Source organism: Lytechinus pictus, chromosome 10, assembly GCF_037042905.1.
Source record: "Lytechinus pictus isolate F3 Inbred chromosome 10, Lp3.0, whole genome shotgun sequence".
Taxonomy (NCBI): Eukaryota; Metazoa; Echinodermata; class Echinoidea; order Temnopleuroida; family Toxopneustidae; genus Lytechinus; species Lytechinus pictus.
In genome coordinates this window covers 11,553,327-11,574,926 of record NC_087254.1, presented here as the reverse complement: position 1 = coordinate 11,574,926, position 21,600 = coordinate 11,553,327, and the positions used below count along the sequence as shown (strand labels likewise).

The 21,600-nt window shown below is 37.1% G+C and overlaps 1 protein-coding gene across 1 annotated transcript; it reads left to right on the top strand.

The window, feature by feature from the left end:
* Positions 1–1,860: 1,860 nt before the first annotated feature.
* Positions 1,861–15,684, top strand: LOC135155642 (uncharacterized). Its single transcript, XM_064105336.1, has 9 exons — positions 1,861–2,157; positions 2,416–2,485; positions 3,299–3,517; positions 7,884–7,994; positions 9,043–9,288; positions 9,836–10,084; positions 10,905–11,162; positions 11,739–12,035; positions 13,047–15,684. The coding sequence occupies exons 2-9, from the start codon at positions 2,425–2,427 to the stop codon at positions 13,196–13,198; spliced, it is 1,593 nt and encodes a 530-aa protein (XP_063961406.1). The 5' UTR covers positions 1,861–2,157; positions 2,416–2,424; the 3' UTR covers positions 13,199–15,684.
* Positions 15,685–21,600: the final 5,916 nt, after the last annotated feature.

Sequence of the window (21,600 nt, the reverse complement as noted above, 5' to 3'; positions counted from 1 at the left end):
TCTATTTCGCTTTCCACTATGTAATCTCTCATTTTTCACTCTCTCTTCAACTACACATACACAGAAACACAAAGATCAATAGGCAGGTCTAGACAAATGCAAAGGACAATATGCCTTCTTCTTTGTCACTTGAAAAGGGAATTGCTATCATTTCTTGAAATAAGTCCACGGCGAAATGTTATGCTATTTACCAGAATTCTATAAAGACTAGTTTATATGTCCGTTTCCAAGTGTTTGTTGTGATTAAAACAGTTTTTAAATACATATTTTCATCATAATGCATAATACAGACCCGCAGCACAGCGCACTACTAACGATATGTGTATACTGCTAAATTGGCAACGCATTTTTTTCAGTTCGACACGCGAAGCAACAATTTTCTCGACTGTTTTCGTAAATTTGAGGATGTTATTATAAAATATTCATGTATTTCGATGATTTACAACTAAAGATAGGTGATTAACGTCTATTGAGATTTCCAGGGACACGATATACTGAGAGTATAAATAATAATACTGTTTATTGCTGACCAAATCGACTCGAAGTTCGACTGTACTATAGCGCTCACATTTCCCCGCTGTGCAATTGCAGTGCGCATGTGCGTGCGGCTCGTACAATAACTAGGCAGCATGATGTAACCGGAGTTCTAAATTTCATATTTTTCTAACTGCAGCGGGTTTACTGCGGGAACAAGCTATTTCCTAATCAATGTATTTTTCTTCGTTTTTTTAGTATATCAAAAATACCTCAGGGTCAACTGAAGCAAAAGTTAAAAACTAAAGCACTTTTGATCGTTCGGCCCACGGCCTATAGACTCTGATGATACAATATCTGTATTCTTAAAAGAAATATCATCATTATCATGATTTTTGCTCTAGATATCTGATTTGGATGAATATAACAATATTGACTGACTCTTCTTTCAGGGAACATCAAAATATATTGCCCTTAAAAGACCCATATTGCCCTCGTCTAAAGACTCGGGCCATTATGATTATTTTGCTGGCAGCAACTAGTATTTGATGTTCCCCTCAAGGCCAGTCAATATTATATAAATATTTCATGGGAAGCCTATATTGAGAACTGTTCATCAGACCAGTCTCACACTCATAATATAAAAAAAATTATAGTATTGGAATTTCATCATTTTATTCTGTCAACGTGGTCAATGTCCAGGCGTAGTAGTCTAGTAATTATGTGAGGGATGTGAGTTCTATTCCTAGCCATGGCGTTTTTTCCTTCACCAAGAAATTCATCCACATTGTGCTGCACTCAACCTAGGTGAGATGAATGGGTACCCGGTACGAAGAAATTCCTCAACTGCTTGAGAGCCTAGCTACATGAGCTAGGTAGCCGTGCAGCAAAGCCGAGGTAATCTTAATAAAGCAGGGCCCGCTAGGAAGCCAGTTTTCGGAACTGCAGTCATGACAGTGGTCACCCTGAGTAAATATACCGTTATCATTATTATTATTATTATATGCATAATCATAACACACACGGTATTGTCCTATTATAGACGAATTAAACAGACTGAAATACAATCTATCCATTGGCCTTGGGGGCCATGGAACCACCCCACTCCCCCAATTAAAAAATCTCGAATAGAAAAGATAAAGGAAATGAAAGGGGAGGGGGTATCATTTTCTTAATACCATGTCAAGATATATTACCAAATTAGAGTTTTGTATTAAAAACGTCAGGGTTTTAAAACAAATTTCATTTCCCCAATATGCCACGTTTGGCACCCTCAAAATTACGCAACTCAATCTACTGATGCAATCCATTATGGTGATGAAATGGAGAGCTGCACTTAAATTATTTAAGCACGACAGCACTTGAATTGCGTTGGTGTTCTTCTTCGCTTTCATCCGAAGTAACAAATTAGCATTGCGCATGCTATATGATTACTACTTATAATAATCATGATTATGTATCGATGAAAGTTGATTGCGAAGAACTATCAGACGAACATGTCTAAATTAATCCGGCGCACAAAGAGCAAGTATACTTTATAATCGACGACCAAGTTCAGTCCGTAGTTTACGTCAGTTTACCTCATCACTATAACACGATCTAGGGGGTGAACAGAAATTCAGCACCATAAGGATCCTCGTACCAACGATATGATGGTGATTTGATAACTCTTGTGTGTGCAACGTGAGTACAGATCTTCTTTGCTTTATTCATTTATGTCTATCATTTAGTGTTTTTTTTCTTTACTCAACATGCACAGTGTTTGATATTGCATGTATGTATACCTGTATGTTTACATTCATTTGATAGTACAAAAAAGTTATAAGTGCGTATTATGATTGACGTATGTTGGCATCACCGAGAAATAAAGCTAGTTTACCTACTTCACTTCTGTACGACTTCAACGTTTGAACTGTAACTTTTTTTTTTCTCTCTCACTAGGCAAGCAAAATGGTTCCAGAATTTAGGCTCATCACTGTGGTTCAGCCACTGATCCCGCATGTAATAACAGGTACTTTATATTTTCAAGTTTATGAGGGGTTTCGATAAGTATGAGTATTTCAAAGCATATTCACTTTCTGCTCCAAGTATAAAATAGGAATTCACCCTTGAGAGGCCCTATAAATTTTCATCGTTGTAACTAATTTTGAGAGATGACTTCAATACAATTATTAATGAAACTATACATTTCTAACAATTTCAAAAATATACATTATATTATTTAGCACATAATCCTGATATTGAAAAATAGAATACAGAAAAGTGGACGTGGCATCATAAACCAACCCAGCATACTTTTAAAAAGGGAATTTATTCATGATGCAATTTTGCTGAAGTTTTAGTGTTTTGCTCCTTTTATTTCGGTTGCTCATTTCTAATGAGTTTCAACCCAACAACATATCAAGGTGTCCGTCAGTGGATTAATTCAGATGATGGATATTTCAGGGTTTGATTATTTTGTCTTAAGTATCATCTGACATTCCTGATTTTCAACAAAGAACTCTCATGACTAAAGCAAGTGCTGGTGCGGATCCATGGGTGGGCGAAAGGTGCGGGCGCGGCCCGTAAAATTTGAATATGATTATTGTATTATACTGCACCCCGTTAATTGAGCGATGGGAGAATATTTTTTACTCTTGTCAATTTTTTTCCGGAGACGGACTGACCATCTTTCGTGAGTGATGATCCTTTGGGGACCCTTTTTTAATATTTTGCTTGTCATATTTTTTGACAGATTCGCACCCCATGAAAGTCGAATTCCGGATCCGCGCCTGAAAAGTCTTCATTACGATTTTCTCTTCCCTTTTTTTTTTCTCTCCCGCAGTCTACCTTGCTTTAGCTGCGGCGGATTACTCGTGCAAGGATGGCAATCGCATCAACTACACTTTACCAATGTTTGAAGCGTGTCCCGAGAGAGAACATCCTGGGTCGGGTAGGTTGAAGACCGTCCCCAAGTTGATCCCGATTTCTTCAGTTGTTTCTGGCTGTTACCAAGGTAGAAAGAACGAAATTTCACCGGGGTTACGTATCTGCAAAATTCCAGGTGAGTTTTTGATAGATCATTTAGCTTGGGAGGGGGAGGGGGGCAATTAATATCTTATGGTAAAGCCACACTAACGAATCCGAATCCAAATCTACCAATGGTATGTCATTAGACATGACGTAATGGATTTAGTCGTTCTGGATCACGTCTCACAAATAGTTACGGTTGATCCGGTCAACCTTAACTATAGAAAGCCAGCAACGTCAACATCTGAAATGAACGTTTGTTCAAAATATTTGCTAGATATGGTATATAATTTATGCATTCAAAGTTTTCTTGAAAATTCAGTGTGCTTCTTTAATTTCGTTTGCAAATGAATTTGTGTGATTTTTCTGTAGAAAAAATTATGGCATTCATGGATTTCCATACAGTAACTCTTTGTAAGACGGGGACCTAGGTAGCGTTTCATGAAAGGATTTGTCGGACGTTTTATCCGACAAGTACCATTTTATCCGACAAGTACCATTTTATGCGACAGTTACCATAGTAACATTGCCTCTCAGCCAATCAGAATCGAGGAAAGATGTCAGATCTGACAACTTGTCGGACGAAAATGTTGAAGAAACGCTCCCCTGGAGTTGGTTTCTCCGGTGTGACGGGGGAGACGAGTGGATCAAGGTAATGATTGTGTGCGTGAGGGTGTGTGTGTATAAGTGTGGTGCGAGTGGGTGTGTGTATGTGGGTTTGGTTCGATATACGTATTATATTACGGGGTCTCGTCTAACAAAGAGTTGCGATCCGATCAACCACAACTATGGAAAGCCAGCAACGCCAACATCTATAATGCATGTTTGCTAAAAATATTAACAGTTGATGTCTACTAATACATTCATCGTTGTCTTGATAGTTTGGTGTGTTCCCCTTTGGTTATAAAGAACGTTCTGCAAATTTTCTGTATAGAAATTACAATGATGGATTTCCATATAGTTGATTTTGATCAATTTTGGATCAATTGCAACTCTGTATGACAGGGCCCGGATGTTTTGTTATGGTTACAGCTCAAAAGATGAGCCTTCCTGTAGTTAGTAACGCTCCGATCATGAAAAGAAGATCACTTTTGATTTTATTTTAACTGCTCTCTATTTGTCATGATAAATAACCATGGGGCCAATTTTGATTTTGTTTGATTTGTCGCAATTTAGACGGTATCGAGATCGGCTTGTGTATTCAGGGTACAATTGTAATTACAGTAATTACAAACGACACATCACCGAGCAAAATCGTACTGCTGATGAGTTCTTGTTCAATTACATATACTTGCTGGTTATTGTCTCAGAATATAAAAGTTCCTTTCATTTCGTTTCCCCCCTTTCTTTCTCACGTTGAAATATGGAATAAGTGTAATCATCAAAGGTTGAGTGATGATGAGAAATCAACATCGTACATTTGCGTATTAAGCACGTTTATATGAAGCGTCACGCATTTAAGATACATATTATAATAGGGAAAATCAATCCCATTCTACCCAGGTGTACGTTCAAAACACTCAGTCAAACCATGGAACTACTACATGGTCAAACTAAATGTGCCCCTATATAGCCTTCATATCTTAATATAATTACCTTCAAAGCAGTAATCAGTCTAATTTGAAAACGAAAATTATACCCATTAATATCTATAAGTAATCATCTTGATAACATCGGGCATTATAAATATCAGTGAATGGATTATAAAGCTTTTATTGGGCTCATATCCCTGACATTCTTTCTATTTGTCCCTTACATTAACATACCAACTTTGATTAGCTAGATAGCCTCCAAATCATAATTTCTTTTTTAGAGACTCTCTTACAAGGACAATGGTTTTATTTTTTTTAATCCTATTTCATTTCTTAGTCTTTATCAAAATACTGACCGGATTATTATTCAAAGATCAAGTGTGTGAGGTTGTGTGTGTGTGTGTGGTTTCTTGTCATCATAATATGGACCGAATTATTATTCAAATATTGTGTGTGTAGTTTCTTTTTCCATGTTTTTCTTAGTGTATGTATTTGATGTGTACCTGATATATGTGTATATGCACTCATTGTTTTAGATATGATAAGAACTGAACTGAGTTGAATACCAATTCATTTCCTCGTTTTTAAAGATCCAACATACTACTTTTCTTTACGTATCACTCCTTGAATTTGTATTTGATTAATATTATTCTGTATATTGCGAATTGAATTGAACATTTGTGTTATTGTTTCCATATTATTTTGCGTGGATACGGGTGTGTCACATGGAATGTGTGAGTGGCACTTTCTTTTTTCAGGGTCCCGTTTCATAGATAGTTACAACTAGGGTAAACTGCAACTACCATGGTAACACGACTTACCAGCCAATCATAATCAAGCTTTCCGTCGTAGTAACAATTAGGACAAAGTTACCACAGTCCTATTTTTGTGAAACCCCGGGCATCAGATGATTTTCAACGTACAACCACATGCCCTTTAATACATACACACAAAACACACGTGCGCAACCACACACCCCTACATACACCCACACCCTTACACACAAACTTAAAGTACAAGTCCACCTCAACAAAAAGCTGATTTGAATAAAAAGAGAAAATTCAAACAAGCATAACACTGAAAATTTCCTTAAAAATCGGATGCAAAATAACAAAGTTATAATATTTCAAAGTTTCGCTTAATTTCACAAAACAGTTACATGCACATCCTGTTCGGTATGCAAATGAGGGGACCGATGACATCACCCACTCACTATTTCTTTTTGTATTTCATTATATGAAATATTTTTATTTTCTCGTCATTGTCATGTGAAACGAAGTTTAATTCCTCCCTGAACACGTGGAATTCCATTATTTTAACATTTTGTGGTTCAGGTATTTAGGTCCTAAAAAAATTACATATTGTGTAATTCAAACAATAAAAAAACAAAAGAAACAGTGAGTGAGTGACAGCATAAACACTCTCATTGCCTATCACTGGGTTGAGCATAGAACTGTTTTTTGAAAAATAGGCAAAACTTTAAAATGTCATAAATTTCATGCCCCCGCAGACGAAGTCCGGAGGGGGCATTAAGCGTTGCCCCTGTCCGTCCGTCTGCCCCCCCCCCCCCCACTTGGTTTCCGCGCAATAACTCTAAAATTATTTGATGGATTTAACAAAAATTTGGTGTAGGTAGATGACACCAAAATACAGGCTTAGTTCGAATTCGGAGTCCGCGGGTCAAAGATCACAGCTCATTAAATATGCGAGTTGATTTCCGCATGACAACTTATGAAATATTCAACGGATTTAAACAAATTTGGGTGTGTAGGTAGATGACACCAAAATACAGGCTAACTTCGAATTTGGAGTCCGCAGGTCAAAAGTCCAAGGTAACAGCTCATTTGCGAGTTTGTTTCCGCATGATAACTTTGGAAATATTCACCAGTTATTAAATGTTTGGTGTCTGGGTATAGATGACACCAAACTACAGTCAGGTCATATCAAACGACCTGTCATATCTTTTGTCAGAGATTATTATGGAAAGGGTGAGTCTTTAGGTCAAAGGTATAAATTTATTCATTATATGTATGCATATTGGTTTCTGCACGATATTAAGTTCAATCGTATCGAATGAATTTCTGATCGCGTTAAGCGGGGGCGTCTGTGTCCTTTGGACACGTCAAATTTCTAGTCTTATTTTACATCCGATTTTGATGAAGTTTTCAGCGTTATTCATGTTTGATTTTTCTCTATGTATTTAAATCAACTTTTTTTCTGGGGTGGACTTGACCTTTAACTATTCCCACGCCCTTCACTCTTTCTAAAAAAAAGATAAGAAGGAAATTTGTTTATATAAATCAGGAGAGCAAATTGTAAATTGGTATCTCACATGTCTAAAGAATAATATTTTGGATTATATTACCTGATGTTCTGAAGGAACCTTTAGTGTTGATTATTCACCTTCTTTTATTATATGTGTATAGGTGTACAAACATCTTTCCGTCATTATGCAATGTCGTTTTTAATTTACTTGTTATAATGGAAACATGATAATGCTAAATTATGCCGTGTTTTATACAATTATGGCAGATAAAGAATAACTATTTATGCATTCGTTTCTGTTGCAACATTTTCACGATCTAGTCCATAATGCTTTTAGTGTTTAAAAAGTAGAAAGGAGCAACAACAACACGAAAACCCAATTATTTTCTATCCCAAATTAAGATTGCAAAATAGCATTAAAACGGATCTACTAAAGCTTTACAGAGCAAAATAGCCTGAATAAACAGAACGCTAGAACGAAGCAATGTATAAAAAAAGAACATAAGAAACACAGTGAAAGTTAAACGACGAGCTGTGATTGGCTGTACGGGTAAATAAATTAGGCTTAGAAAACAGTCGATAATTGTTTCATTTCATCCACAGATTGCGTAAGTAATCCATGTGAAAACGGCTGGTGCGAGGAGACAATCACAGCTTTCGTCTGCCACTGTCCACCTTTATTCACCGGACGTTACTGCGAAGAGAGAGTAACAAGTAGGAAATTCTATTCATTCTGCAAGCTTTGGTCTATGATAAGTACCTAACATAAGTGGAACCTAGAACAAGTACCTGAAAAACCTCGTCAGAGGAGTAAACAAAAAATCTGACAACTACAAATAGAATTGAAAAGAGGACAAAGGTCATTGCCATTTCCCAAAGCACTTTTCTGTCAAAAAATCCTGACAACTAAAAAAAAAAGCCATCAAAATATGTCAGCCCCAGACCCCCTCCCTCCTCATCAGGTATACGATAGTCCCTAGATATCATGGATCATTTCTTTCTTTTACACAAAATTAATTTGTGGGACCTGTAAAAATGTAAAAATAAAAGCCAAACACAAAGGGAAATTATTGCTTAGAAAATTTATTTTCAGTCGTTGTACTGCTTACTAGAAGTTCTCTGGTAATAGTACGGTTACTTTGCAAGGGAAATATTTTTGCCAGACATTATGGGTGTCATTTATACTGTGGCAGTAGAAATAAGAAATGACCGGGATTAAAGCTATACAAAGTATTCAAGCTGCCAGATAGGTAAGAGAATATAGGCCGGGAGGTGGGAGGTGTTTAGGTAGACACCATGCTCGTCGATTGGCTTTCAAACTTGACCCTAAACAAGTTATCACCCTTCGATCTCAAAATACCATAAACAAATAGTTTGTCAGGTTTCCCCTCACCATTCTAATTCCATGATAGGATGTTAACATGCAGTGATAACATAAGTTTAAAAAACGCGAAGGTAATTTCACACCATGGGCAACTGGACCCCTCTAGAGTGGGAGCGTTCACGCAGTGGACCCTGTGAATTAAGACTCTCAATTTTAAACCTGGCCATCGATCTCGGCAGTGTGAACATTATTTCAAACTGTATTTCAGATTGTGAACACGATGGGAGACGCATTCTGGGATTTTATTATTCCAATTGAATAGGATGCATAATTATGAGAAAATCAGAGTCCATTGAAAGATTCCTTTGAGAATTTCAAACAGAAGATCCTTAATTACTGCAAAGTCTAAGTTCTGCACACCCTCTGATTTCGTTCCAGCCCAGGTTGTGTTCGACTGCCCTCCAGACTTCAACCATACGGTAGAACTAGGGAGTTTATGTACGGTGGCGTACTGGGTTCCACCTAACACCACCAACACACAGGGTGCACCCACCGTGAGAGCCAACCTCCATCCTGGACACTTCTTCAAGGTTACCAATGAGACAGTGAAAGTCGGCTACACAGTCAGTGATGGGAGTGGATGGGTTGACGAATCTTGTTCCTTTAACATCAACACTCATTACGGTAAAGCCCTATCTCACTGAAAGAGACGTCTTTGTAACCTCTCAGAAACAACATGTTACGAAGGCGTCTGCAATATTTAAAGTTTCTTCGGTCTCACAAAGGAAACGTCTCTAGACAAAATTACATTGCCCTTTTTATTATATAGTTGGAGCGACGTCTCAGAGATGTTTTCCCCAAACAATTCAAGGCAAGAAATGGTCAAATAATTAGGACTTGGTCTGATGTGTGCCATCTAATTTGTGTCAAGGAGAAGCGGGAAATTATCTTCTAATTGCGCAGAAACCGATTCTTAAAGCGAAAAAAAACCAGCGGCTTGTCGTATCCTGTAGTCTAGACGTGGCCATTATATTTAAATAACCCCCCCCCCACATTTTAAGATGAAATCTCTTAAACAGTGCAACAGGTTTAAAAGTCCGATACAAATGTCGTACATTCGTAATTTTTCGCAAAGTCAATAATATGGCAAGATTCGAATCCCGAAGTCCGTTCTTAAAACCCGAATGTGTGCTATTGACGAAAATATTATCTCTATCATTCTTTTCTATAGTGGACACAACTCCGCCAGATGTAAGGTGCGTTGAAGACATCATCACTTCTGTCGAGCTTGGTACTCCCAATACCTCAGTCGCATTTACCCAGCCAGCAGCTTCAGATATATCTGGCGACGTGGCCCTTGTTTCACACAACCACGAATCGGGGGACCGATTCGTAGTAGGGTCAACCGTCGTCGAGTACGTGTTTACCGATGGGAGTGGGAATAATGCATCCTGCATATTCAATGTGACCGTCAATGCTGGTGAGACTGCATTAAAATATTCTTGATAGGAATCAGGAGGTGATTTGCCCTGCCTATCGATATATCCTGGTGCCTCCCCTTCAGGGGGTTTTGTTAATCGTAGATCTTGGATTACAATGATATATATACACCGTCAAAAATGTGGTACTGATTGGTGCACTCAGAGGACAACTGTATTTTTTTAATCCCGGTGTTACCTCAACACCCTATCATGCCTATGGGTGTTATTGCTACACCCTCGGTTGTTGCTTTTACACTCTTTGGTGTTATGTCCGATCCCTGGGGTGTGATTTTTAACACCTTAGGATATAAAGCTCTTACCAAACCGACCAATAGGAGGTAACTTTTTATGATTTCTAGATATGCCAAATAAAATTATTCGTTTACTTATTAACATTAGAACTATGGGGTGTGATTTTTAACACCTTAGGATATAAAGCTCTTACCAAACCGACCAATAGGAGGTAACTTTTTATGATTTCTAGATATGCCAAATAAAATTATTCGTTTACTTATTAACATTAGAACTATTTTCGCACGAATCGACAAGTGGATGTGCCCCAAATTTATACAAGCCTGTATTAAATGATAAGGGTGAAAAATTAAGGAAAGCAATAAGGTTGGTCTGAACAAGAAAGATGTCAAGAAAAGAAACAAGTGGAAGAGTGACTGTCATGGCGCGAGATCCAGTATAACCCTTCTAAAGAGAGCAAATTCTGATTGATATAACCGATGATGATGAAGACGATGATGAGTATGATGATGATGATGATGATGATGATAATGATGAAACACTATGGAACTTGTCTTGCATTGATAGTTGATACCACGCCTCCGATGGTCACGCGGTGTCCCGCAAACCAGACCATTACGGTTCCTGTTGGGGAATTCACCCAGGCTTTCACCTGGAGACCACCGATAGGTATGGATGAAGCAGGGATCGCATCAATTATTCCTAGTCATGAGCCTGGTATGGATGTCACGGTTGGTAATACCATCACAGTCGTCTACACAGTTACTGATAACAGTGGACTAACCAACACCAGTTGTTCCTTCAACCTCACTGCTCGATCAGAAGGTGAGTGAATATATGTGTCGTGTCTTACAAAAAATTGTGATTCATCCGGTCAAACTTAACTATGGAAATCCATCATTGTCGTAATTTGTCATTTGCAGAATGTCCCTTTGGAGACATCAAAGAGGACACTGACTTATCAAGACAATGATGCTTGTATGATTATACATGTGCATCATGTTGTCAAGGTCCATTGTTATCATTACTGTATTAATAGACCTAATAATAAATCGAATAGATATTGGAAAGAAAACGTATTCCAAAAACTTGTAAGGGACAATGGCGTAAAGGTTGGGGTCATGGACCCTCAAATTTTTCATGACAAAGAGAATGAAAGGAGAAAAAGAAAGAAAAATGAAAGAACAAAGGGTGATAATTCCCGGGTATTTGTCGAAATCTATCAAATATCTGATTTCTGTATTAGAAAAATGTCAAAATCGCTCGCTTATAGCTTTATTATTTTTTTAAATACAAATTTTGCTTAAATGCCATGTCTGCCCCCTAAAAATGTCTGACTGCTGTACGGGCGTGTTTTTTTTTTATACCGTTGATTAAAAAAAAATACTTTTCCCACCATAGATCCGAGCTGGAAATGTTCATCGTCGAAGTGCTACCAACTACTTAATGGTTGGTCTGATTGGTACGAGTCCAAACTCCGCTGTAGTGCAATGAATTCCGTCCTCACCCGGGCAGGATTGAAGACGCCGTCCCTCCTACATTTAAGCTCTGAAGGCGAATTCAAACAAATGCAAGAGTTAATCGACCTGAAGTTTTTTAGTTTCTGGATTTGGATTAACTGTAACGATGAGGTCGATGAAGGGGTGTTCGTATGCGATGTTGATGGCTCGGGAACAGGAACACCATTGCAACTAATAAGTGAGTACGATCCTATCCGGGATAGGATATATGTATATGTACATTTATATAAACGCTACAATGGCCAGGCTCGTAGCCGGGGGGGGGGGGGAGTAATAGGACCTGCGGACCCCCCCCCCCCCCCCCCGTTGGCCAAGAGCCAAAAAGAAAGAGAAGGTGCATTTCAGGAAAAGGTCAGTATATCAAATATTTCAGCTCGCGCTTCGCGGTCACATTATTATTATTTTTTTTCATTTCGTTTATTCCATTTCCAACGATTACAGGATAATGTTTTGAAAATCCTGGTTACGGGCCTGGTGACTCAAATCGTTTTTCCCAGTCATATGTTTGTTCTCTACAGCGATGTCCACTGTTGTTAGCAAAATAATTTTTTCCCGTTTCTTTTGTTATTTTACTCAAGAGCTCATCATTAGGATCCATGCAAGTTTCGAAGCTTAATCTCTATTTGATATTGTTGGTGATTTAAATAGTTTTCTGACAACATAAAAAGATTTGGGCACAAGGCTGGGTGGCACCCTGCACATTTTCTTTTTAGCTAGCTTTAAATTGCCGTTGCAGTTTGCTAGATGTATTGCTTTTATTTACATTCTATAAGCAGAAGTTTGATAAAGAGTGAGTATAGGAGATACAGATCTGTTACAAAGGTAATTATAGATAACCTGCATCACTTTTCTTTTTTACTTTTAATCTTTTGTTCAAATTTGCTTTCACCGACTCCCGTACCATGCCTATAGTCGTAGAATGAATTATAAAAAATTACAATCAGATTATCAGATGATTTTATGCACGTTTATCGAGAAATGTGGTAGCTGAAGTCCCTATCCCCGGTTCCGCGGCCCCTGGAATTGCCTAAAAGTTTTCACTTCGACAGCATTCCAGTTCATTCCAAATATAGTATGTGCAGGGTTCCAAGCCTATCCACAAAATAGTTTTAAATTCAATTGTTGAATATACATTATTTTTATTATACATAATTACTCTGATCATACTGATCATTATTTCTCCCTTCAGACTGGGAAATAAATCAACCGAATGGCGGACCAGATGAGAATTGCGTAATGACGCAATCTTCTATATTCATGCTGGAGGATGCAATGTGCCTTTTATACAGGTCCACGGTTTGTCAGTTAGTACTTAACCCATCGTACGGTACCAGTCAATAAAAAGTGGTGGAAAGTGGGGATAAGATGGACCCCTTAACTTCCCAGCCGCGCCATTCTTACCCTAGAGTCATGAGGAAGTTGTTCATCGAGGTATATGTTGTGACCACATATTGATTAAAATTCATTATTATCTGGGGGAAAAAATCCAATATTGTATTGTCTCACAACTTGTAGGCGGGGCCGTTTTACCCAAGGCTGGTTGTAAGACGGGTCATATAATACGACATACTCGCATGTTAAGACTTTGCAAGATGTGATCAGTAATGCCCTCATAATCCGTCATGATCGAATAAAACAATTTGTCTAAATTGGTCTTCAGCCCCACTTTTTTTCCAAAACGTTTACAAAAATGTAATGATTTCTATTGTTTGTGATTTTTTTGTTGCATTGTCAGTCCCCTCCCAATTTCAAAACCGTACTGCGGTTGATCTTTTACCATTTTTGTATATAGGTCGTACACAATATTCATGAATATATTTGATACATTTTTCAATTCCTTTCAAGGGCTTAAAAGCTCTCAGAAATTGGTTTGCACAAGAATGCTGATTTTCCTGATCTTTCATGCTGTTTGTACATTCAAATTACTTTGCCTTTATTCCATGAAGCTGCAATTAATAACTAAGGACATAAGATGAAGGAAATCAGTGTTGATAAACATTAATTTGAAACATCTCCAACATTCTCTTTATTAAGCTGTAAACCTTTTCCCTGGACGAAAAATCATTATTTGGGCAGCCACCCCCTGCCCTCCCCTATTTTGCACCGCCCTTGATTACTGTTCAGGCCATCTTATTCCACTTCTGCATGTATGTTCCACTGAAATTTCATGCGAGAGGGCAAAAGGTTTGACATAATTCTACCCTATTTCCTTCGTGCAAAGTCCCTGGTATAAATGGAAAAGAATACAACTGGGTGGAATCAGGCGTCTTGCAAGGATCTACATTGGGTCCGTTGATATTCGGTCTTTTAATCAATGCCATGTGCAACGTAAAAATTTACATCTCATTTTCTAAACTGCATCTTTAAGCTGGTGATGCAGCCATTTTGATCATAAAAAACAAAGCATGAAGTAAAGAAAAGTGGTTAAAGGCGTAATTGGTTAATTAAATTTCACGGATGAGCATGGGTCCGTCAGAACTCGGAATTACGTCGTGTCGTAATTCGGATTAACACAAACCGGTGGCGTAATGAGTCAAACATTGGCGCACGAGCAATTTTTGTAAAATTCTTTTCATAAACAGGTGAACTCCGCTGGCAATCTCGGCTATATACATTACGCGATTCAATATATAACAACAGTGCTGACTTGGAAAACTATTATTCACAAAAACATCGTTCATAATTATCAAAAGAAATACTATGTACATCGACCCTAAATGACAATTGACCCTGATCATGTGACCTAAGACCGATACTTGATTACCCATATGTCCATATACTTTCAAAGTTATGATGGCATTTCAAAACTTTAACCTTGGTTAAGATTTCATTGTTGAAGACGCCGCCGCCGTCGGAAAAGCCTATAATATACAGTCTCTCTTTGCTATGCAGGCGAGGCCAATTTTTTTTTATTTGTTGATCGATTTTAAAATAATAAAAAAAAAATAATATCATATTTCATCCCTTCCCTTCCCTTAACTTTCCCTTTCTCTTTCTTTTCTTGGTCGGGGGGAGGGTTCATGCATGGCCCCCAAGCCCCCATCTCTACGCCAGTGCAGGATCTAAATCAGGGATTTTCAAATGGTGGCGCGCGCGCCACTTGTGGCGCACCGAGCATTGCAGACAGATTGCAGAGTGGCGCGTGAGAGCCGGTATAAAAAATAAATAAAATATATGGAAAAATTGGGGGTGCAAAAATGTATCTACCAGTAGGCCTAACCTAGAATTGGGGATTTGATGATCATTTTTTGTTCCAAAGAGAAAACAAATAATCCTTACTTGACACTTAAATGCTAATTGATTTCCTAAGATTTTGTATAATTTAGCACTCGATAACCCCTATTATGGAGGATCGATATGGTGTTTTTATTTATATTTATTCTATTCTGTACAAAGTTTCTGTGCCACACAAGTGATTTGAAAGCCCCGTTCATAGGATTGCTATTTCTACGGCGAGTAATTTTGCATTTCCAGAGTATATGTTTTGGTTTTAAACATCAAATAATATGATATTCAAAGAAAATCCTGTTCATAGATAATGAATTTGAGACATATTAACAAGCACTGAAACTTTGTTTCCGAAGCCGATTAAATTCCAAAGTTGGTAAAGTGAAATATGCTCCGCGGATTGTCTCTACCGTGATTGCCTACATTCTTGCTTAACATGAAATGAATGAATGATACTGCACGTGAGTTGGAGAGAGAGAGGGGCAGTATGGGGCGTTAGTGCAGTGCAACGCCTGATTTTTTCAGCCCTTGCAAAATTAGGAAATGTATGGCGTACAGATGGGGGTGGGGCTTGGGGGCTCCCCAAATGTTTCACGGCCAAGAAAAAAAAAAGAGAAAAAGAAAGAAAAGGAAAGGGTAAGAATGGAACATTGATTGATTTTCTTAATATTATGTCAAAATCTATCCATAATATAAATTTTGGTATTGAAAAGTTCAACATTTTTGATTGCTCGCATATTTTAAGAAATTTAGCTCCAGCCGCCATGGCCCCCTCAATTTTTTACTCATTACGCTACTTGCTTCAGCCACTAGATCTGGTGCAGAACAGTCTGAACTCGTGGTATCACTCACTGTAAAAAGTATTTGTATTTTTACAACAAATGCTGTCAGCAAAGTTTCCATAATTGTGTGCAAAATTACAGAAGTGTTGTATATTTTTCCTAGAAATATTCAAGTGAGAGAAACAAAATATACATTGGTCAGGACTAACACATTTTATCTGTTTTAACTAAATATATAGGCCTACTCTATAAAAACTCTGATTTTATTATGTTTCTCTTTCTAATTCATGGAAAATTAACATCAATACTGTAAAAAGAAAATACGCACATTTTATGGCGACTCTGCTGACATCAATTTGCTGTAAAAATACAGATTTTTCTACAATGCTGGTAGGCCTATGTTGTGAAAACAGGGTTGGGCGGTAAATACCGGTAGCGGTAATTACCGGTGGTAAATACCGGTAAATATCGTCCGGTAAATAAGATGGGCGTCCGGTAAATATGTAAAAAACGGGAAATATGATTTATAATTCTTTTTTTTTATGATTTTAGTTTTTTTTTTACCTCAACAAAATGAAAATAGTGTTCTGAAATAATTAGAATCACAAAACTCATAGTAGAAACACACAAACAGATAAAATCCATACTGCATACATGTACATACCCAAACACACATACATGTAGGATCTAAGTCCACACATACGTACACAAACTCAAATTATGTTCCTAGAAATTGAAAAATCATATTAAAACATAAACAAATATTTCTCCCGGGGTTTAACTTTTTACATGCCATTGTATCTCATTACAATATGATTTTGTTTTTAAGTGTGAATAAAGCTCAGTATTCTACTGTATGTAAGGAGTTTTAGTGTGTACATGTATCAGTGTGTACTAGTGGTTGCTGGTTTTTTAATTTAGATATTGCTTACAGAAAAAGATCCTTTTGTAGCCTAAATAATTACACAACTCGGATTATGCCATTTTTAATGTTGCAATTCTTTTAATATAACTTTTAAAAGAAGTTTAACAAACAAAGCAAACACAAAAATTAAAAAGCATAACTTATACAAATGTACACAAAAGTGGAAAGAGGTATCAAAAGTTGTTTCCTTTAAGAAATACAAGGCAAAAGCGATTTTGTGTCTCGCCCACTTATGAAAATAACCAGAAATATTGTGATTTGCGATGGCACACAACAGAATTGTATCGAAACTTCATTTTGAAATGACTGGGATGGAATAACACTTGAAATAAGAGCCTTGCACGTAAACTTTTATGTTGACCTGAAAATGACCTTTGACCTTACCATGTGACCTCTGACTGTAGCATAACATGCAGGTCCCCCAAGTTCATCTACCATCCAAGTTTGGTTGAAAAGAGACTTACAGTTGCAGAGTTAGGTGTCATAAGAGTCTTGCATGTAAACTTTAATGTTGACCTGAAAATGACCTTTGACCTTACCATGTGACATCCTACTGCAGCATAACATGCAGGTCCCCCAAGTCCATCTACCATCCAAGTTTGGTTGAAAAGTGACTTACGGTTGCGGAGTTAGGTGTCGTAAGAGAGTCTTGCGTGTAAACTTTAACATTGACCTGAAAATGACCTTTGACCTTACCATGTGACCTCTGACTGCAGCATAACATGCAGGTCCCCCAAGTTCATCTACCATCCAAGTTTGGTTGAAAAGCGAGTTACGGTTGCGGAGTTAGGTGTCATAAGAGAGTCTTGCATGTAAACTTTAACGTTGACCTGAAAATGACCTTTAACCTTACCATGTGACCTCTGACTGCAGCATAACATGCAGGTCCCCCAAGTCCATCTACCATCCAAGTTTGGTTGAAAAGCGAGTTACGGTTGTGGAGTTATGTGTCATTAGGTTGGCGAGACAATAAAATGAATACAATAACAACATAATTGACATACTTTAGCTACTGAACGTTTCATGGGAAATGTAAAATAAATAACTTGTACAGTTTGTCATATTCATATTGATTGAAAGCTATTGTAAACAAATCAATTTTGGAGCATGCTACATTGTTTCCCTTTACAATAGCTTCTCTTTTTAATCAGTGAGATCAACAAAATTTCAAAAGAACGTCTGATGCACATTGAGACAAGGATATCCCCGATATACATGTATGACGAAGAAGGATATAGCACTGATTTTGTTCATTAAATGCTAATACAAGTTTATGCTCATTAATACATGTACTGTACATGTAGGTATTCATGAATATGGTAATTATTGACTGACTTAATGAAGAACATCATATCTAAATTAGATGTATATTTGGGATCTGTTTAGTATTTTATTGTATTTTTTCCAGCATTTCATGATAACAGACATAGATAACACCCAAACACAAAAATAAACACACACACAAACAAACAAACACACACACACACTCACACAAATGGTACACACCAGAGCAACCATACTCACCACCTTTGCTTTTATGTTCAAAATTTGACAATCCCTATAGAAAAGTGAGTGGAAAATAATATTTCCCGGTATTTCCCGGTGAAAAGTGGTAAATACCGGAAAAAAGCGGTAAATACCGGTAAATACCGCTTATTTCCCGGCGTCCAGGAAATAAGCCTCCGAAGCGGGAAATATGCCAACCCTGTGTGAAAACGTAGCTAATCATTTTTCTTTTAATTAATTGTGTAGATTGTTGGTATTTGTATTTCTTCTATTGATATTAATTAGAGCCCATATTCCAAAGCTTCGGGGGCTCTGCCCCCTCGACCCCCACCATGGCCCTGGACACCCCCCGCAATATTTCGCTTGTTCGCGTAATGGATAGTGGAGCATTATAGATTCTCAACAAGAAATGTGGAGCTTCAAAAAAAGTAACTGAGAATGGCTGATCTAAATAATTACGTCGCATCCTAATTCAAATAGACATACTACCTTAGAAATTACGTCGCGTAGTGAATTATTCCAATAACGTAATACAGAATTACTGCCCAAATATTTAACGTCTCTAGATAATTGGCTGCATCAAATAATAAAGGTTGTGTAGTAATTCAGATTAGAACACTGTTATAATAATTACGTCGTGAAGTTATTCGAAGCAAGACACGTCATGATTATTTAGGTCGTGTGGCAATTCGCATTAGGACACAATTTAATTCCATGTATTTCATAATTCTTCTTCGTCGTCTTGTTTTGTACATGTAAATCATATAACACATTTTTTTTTAGATCAGGAATTTTTTCTTCTCGTTCTTGCATTTATACTTATACCTACAAATCTGTCTTTTAACGTATTCTTTGATGAATCCACACTCAACAAGCCCTGCTTTTTAGTGGATCCCTCCATTCGCTCAACATTTATTTAAATATAAAAGATGAATAAAATAAGTTATATGCAAAATGCTTTATCATGAATATCCTACAGCTATTATTATCATGATTATCTTGTTTATTGTAAATATCATTATTAATATGATCATCATATTGTTTAGTGTCTATTGTAAATATTTATTTATCAATGTCATAATGTCATACTGTATATATTTGCATATTCATTTATATCTTTGTGATGATTTCTTTTACTGTTAAATTGACTTAAGTTGAAATGAAAATAAGCCAACTGAACTGAAAAACGGAAAAAGATAAATCTGTAATATTTCTTTTTATCAATATCATCGATCAGCTTCAAACATCACAGCGCTCTTCAGTTTGTGATTGAAGGTCGCCATCTACTGACTACTTCACAATAGCGCCACTGAAGAGCGTCATGATCGTCATCATTCATGTAATATTTATTTCCAGTTTTGTAATCGAATATATTTTAAGCACAAGTCCAAATTAAATTCATTTCCAACTCCTAACAAATTGACAAAAAAACCTGTGTATTGTAATTCATGTTTCACGTCCAAATATTCGTTTCATATATCATCATCCTCTTTTCCATTTATGGTCGAAAAGATTTAAAGGAGGGGGAAGTGCACTGCAAAAAACGCCAGTGTTAATTTAACACCAGCCTGGTATCTTTATTGGAAAATACCAGAGAGATGTGGAAACAACATCGATTTGGTGTTAGGCTAACACCAGATAGGTATTTAAGCAACACCCCTATTAGTGCTAAAACAATATCTGTTTGATTCTAAACTGGTGTTGTTTCAACACCTCTCGGGTGTTTTCCGATGTAGATACAAGGCTGGTGTTAAATTAACACCGGCGTTTTTGCAGTGTGCCAAACAGAGAACCATATAATGAGGGATGGAGTGAGAGTGAGGGAAGAATGGAGAGAGGAGGTGAGATATAGAAATGAAGAGAACTAGAGAAAAAAGAAGAGAGGTCATTAAAGAAAATTGTTATTTTTTCATCTTTTAATATATTATTAGGCCTATTTGTGAAAGATTTGTTCTTTCTCACATGTTTTCTTTCGTTCCTTTTCCCGCTTCCTTTACGTTTTCCATTTTTTATGTGTTTTTTCTCCATAATTATTTTCCCTTTTCCTCTTTTCAAACTTTCCTTCCGCTTTCCCTTTCTTTCTCCCTCCATTTTCTCTTTTTCCCCGTTTTTTTATTTTCCCGGCGAAATCCGCCGGGGGGAGGGGGTAGACTGCCCCCCCCCCCGCCTGTTACGCCACTGCCGGTTTCCTGATGGTCAGGTTGGAAAATGCAGAAAAAGTTCAAATATACTTATTTCTTTGCACCAACAGATTCAGATGCTTATTCAATAGAACAGGTATTGACAAGTATAAAGTATAAATAATCAAGAACAGATAATAAGGAACAATGTACGGCGGGATTGATGATGATGATCCACAACATTAATATTGCGCCATAATTATGTTAAAAACATATTTTATAGGCGCAGGCTCATCCAATTAAGCTAATTACAAATCTGCTGAAATTTGAGAGACGATTTAAAGAGATTATAAAATGAATTACACAGGATTATAAAATGAAATGTGCATTTTGTAAAAGGTTAAGAGAGAAATATGAATAAATAAATAAAGAGAGAGAGAAGGGGGAAGGGGTCAGGCGGGGAATGTACCTTTGACTTTGTAAAAGGAAAATGAAACCTTTGGAACAAGATAGCTTGTGTGAAAGCAGAAAAATCAAAGAAACAGATCAACGAAATTTTGAGAACAATTGAATAAATGATAAGAAAGTTATGAGCATATGAAATTTAGATCATTATTGTAATGTAGATCCTGCCATTGGCAATGTGGCAAAGATGTGTGATATCACATGTGAACAACTTTCCCATTACTTTCGTATAATAACTGCCTCTTTATCACATCTATCAGTAGATCATGACTGTATTCTTTCTATAGGAGGGCATGTAATACAGATTTTCAAAGAATATATTATGGATAAAGAGTTTGTATCACCATGAGGGAGGATCCCCATAGCAGTAGTGATCGCAATATTCAAATGCTCATAATTTGTCTCATTATTTGTCTGATTTTTCTCAAACTTTATTTGATCTTATTCTTTGATTTTTTTTCTTTCCACACAAGCCTACTTAATTGTTCCAGAGCTTTCATTCCTCCCCTTCAATTAAGTAAACACGTCAGTACAGGCGTTACAGCGTTCAAATTCATGCCTCACAATGAACATGATGAAAGGAAATCAACGTGGCATTAGCACTTGTTTACGAAGCTTAACAGGTTTGTACTCTTTTTTTTTATAAGCCTTTGTGTATGCCTATACTGTCTATACAAGGATGGCAGTACTGGCAAGGAGTTGCGAGGAGATGAACTT

Bases quoted from the DNA above. Each gene is read 5' to 3' on its own strand.
- LOC135155642 (XM_064105336.1), top strand. From the start codon at position 2,425: ATGGTTCCAGAATTTAGGCTCATCACTGTGGTTCAGCCACTGATCCCG. The intron at 2,486-3,298 runs GTACTTTATATT...TCTCTCCCGCAG, and splicing joins GATCCCGCATGTAATAACAG to TCTACCTTGCTTTAGCTGCG. The intron at 11,163-11,738 runs GTGAGTGAATAT...TTCCCACCATAG, and splicing joins CCTCACTGCTCGATCAGAAG to ATCCGAGCTGGAAATGTTCA.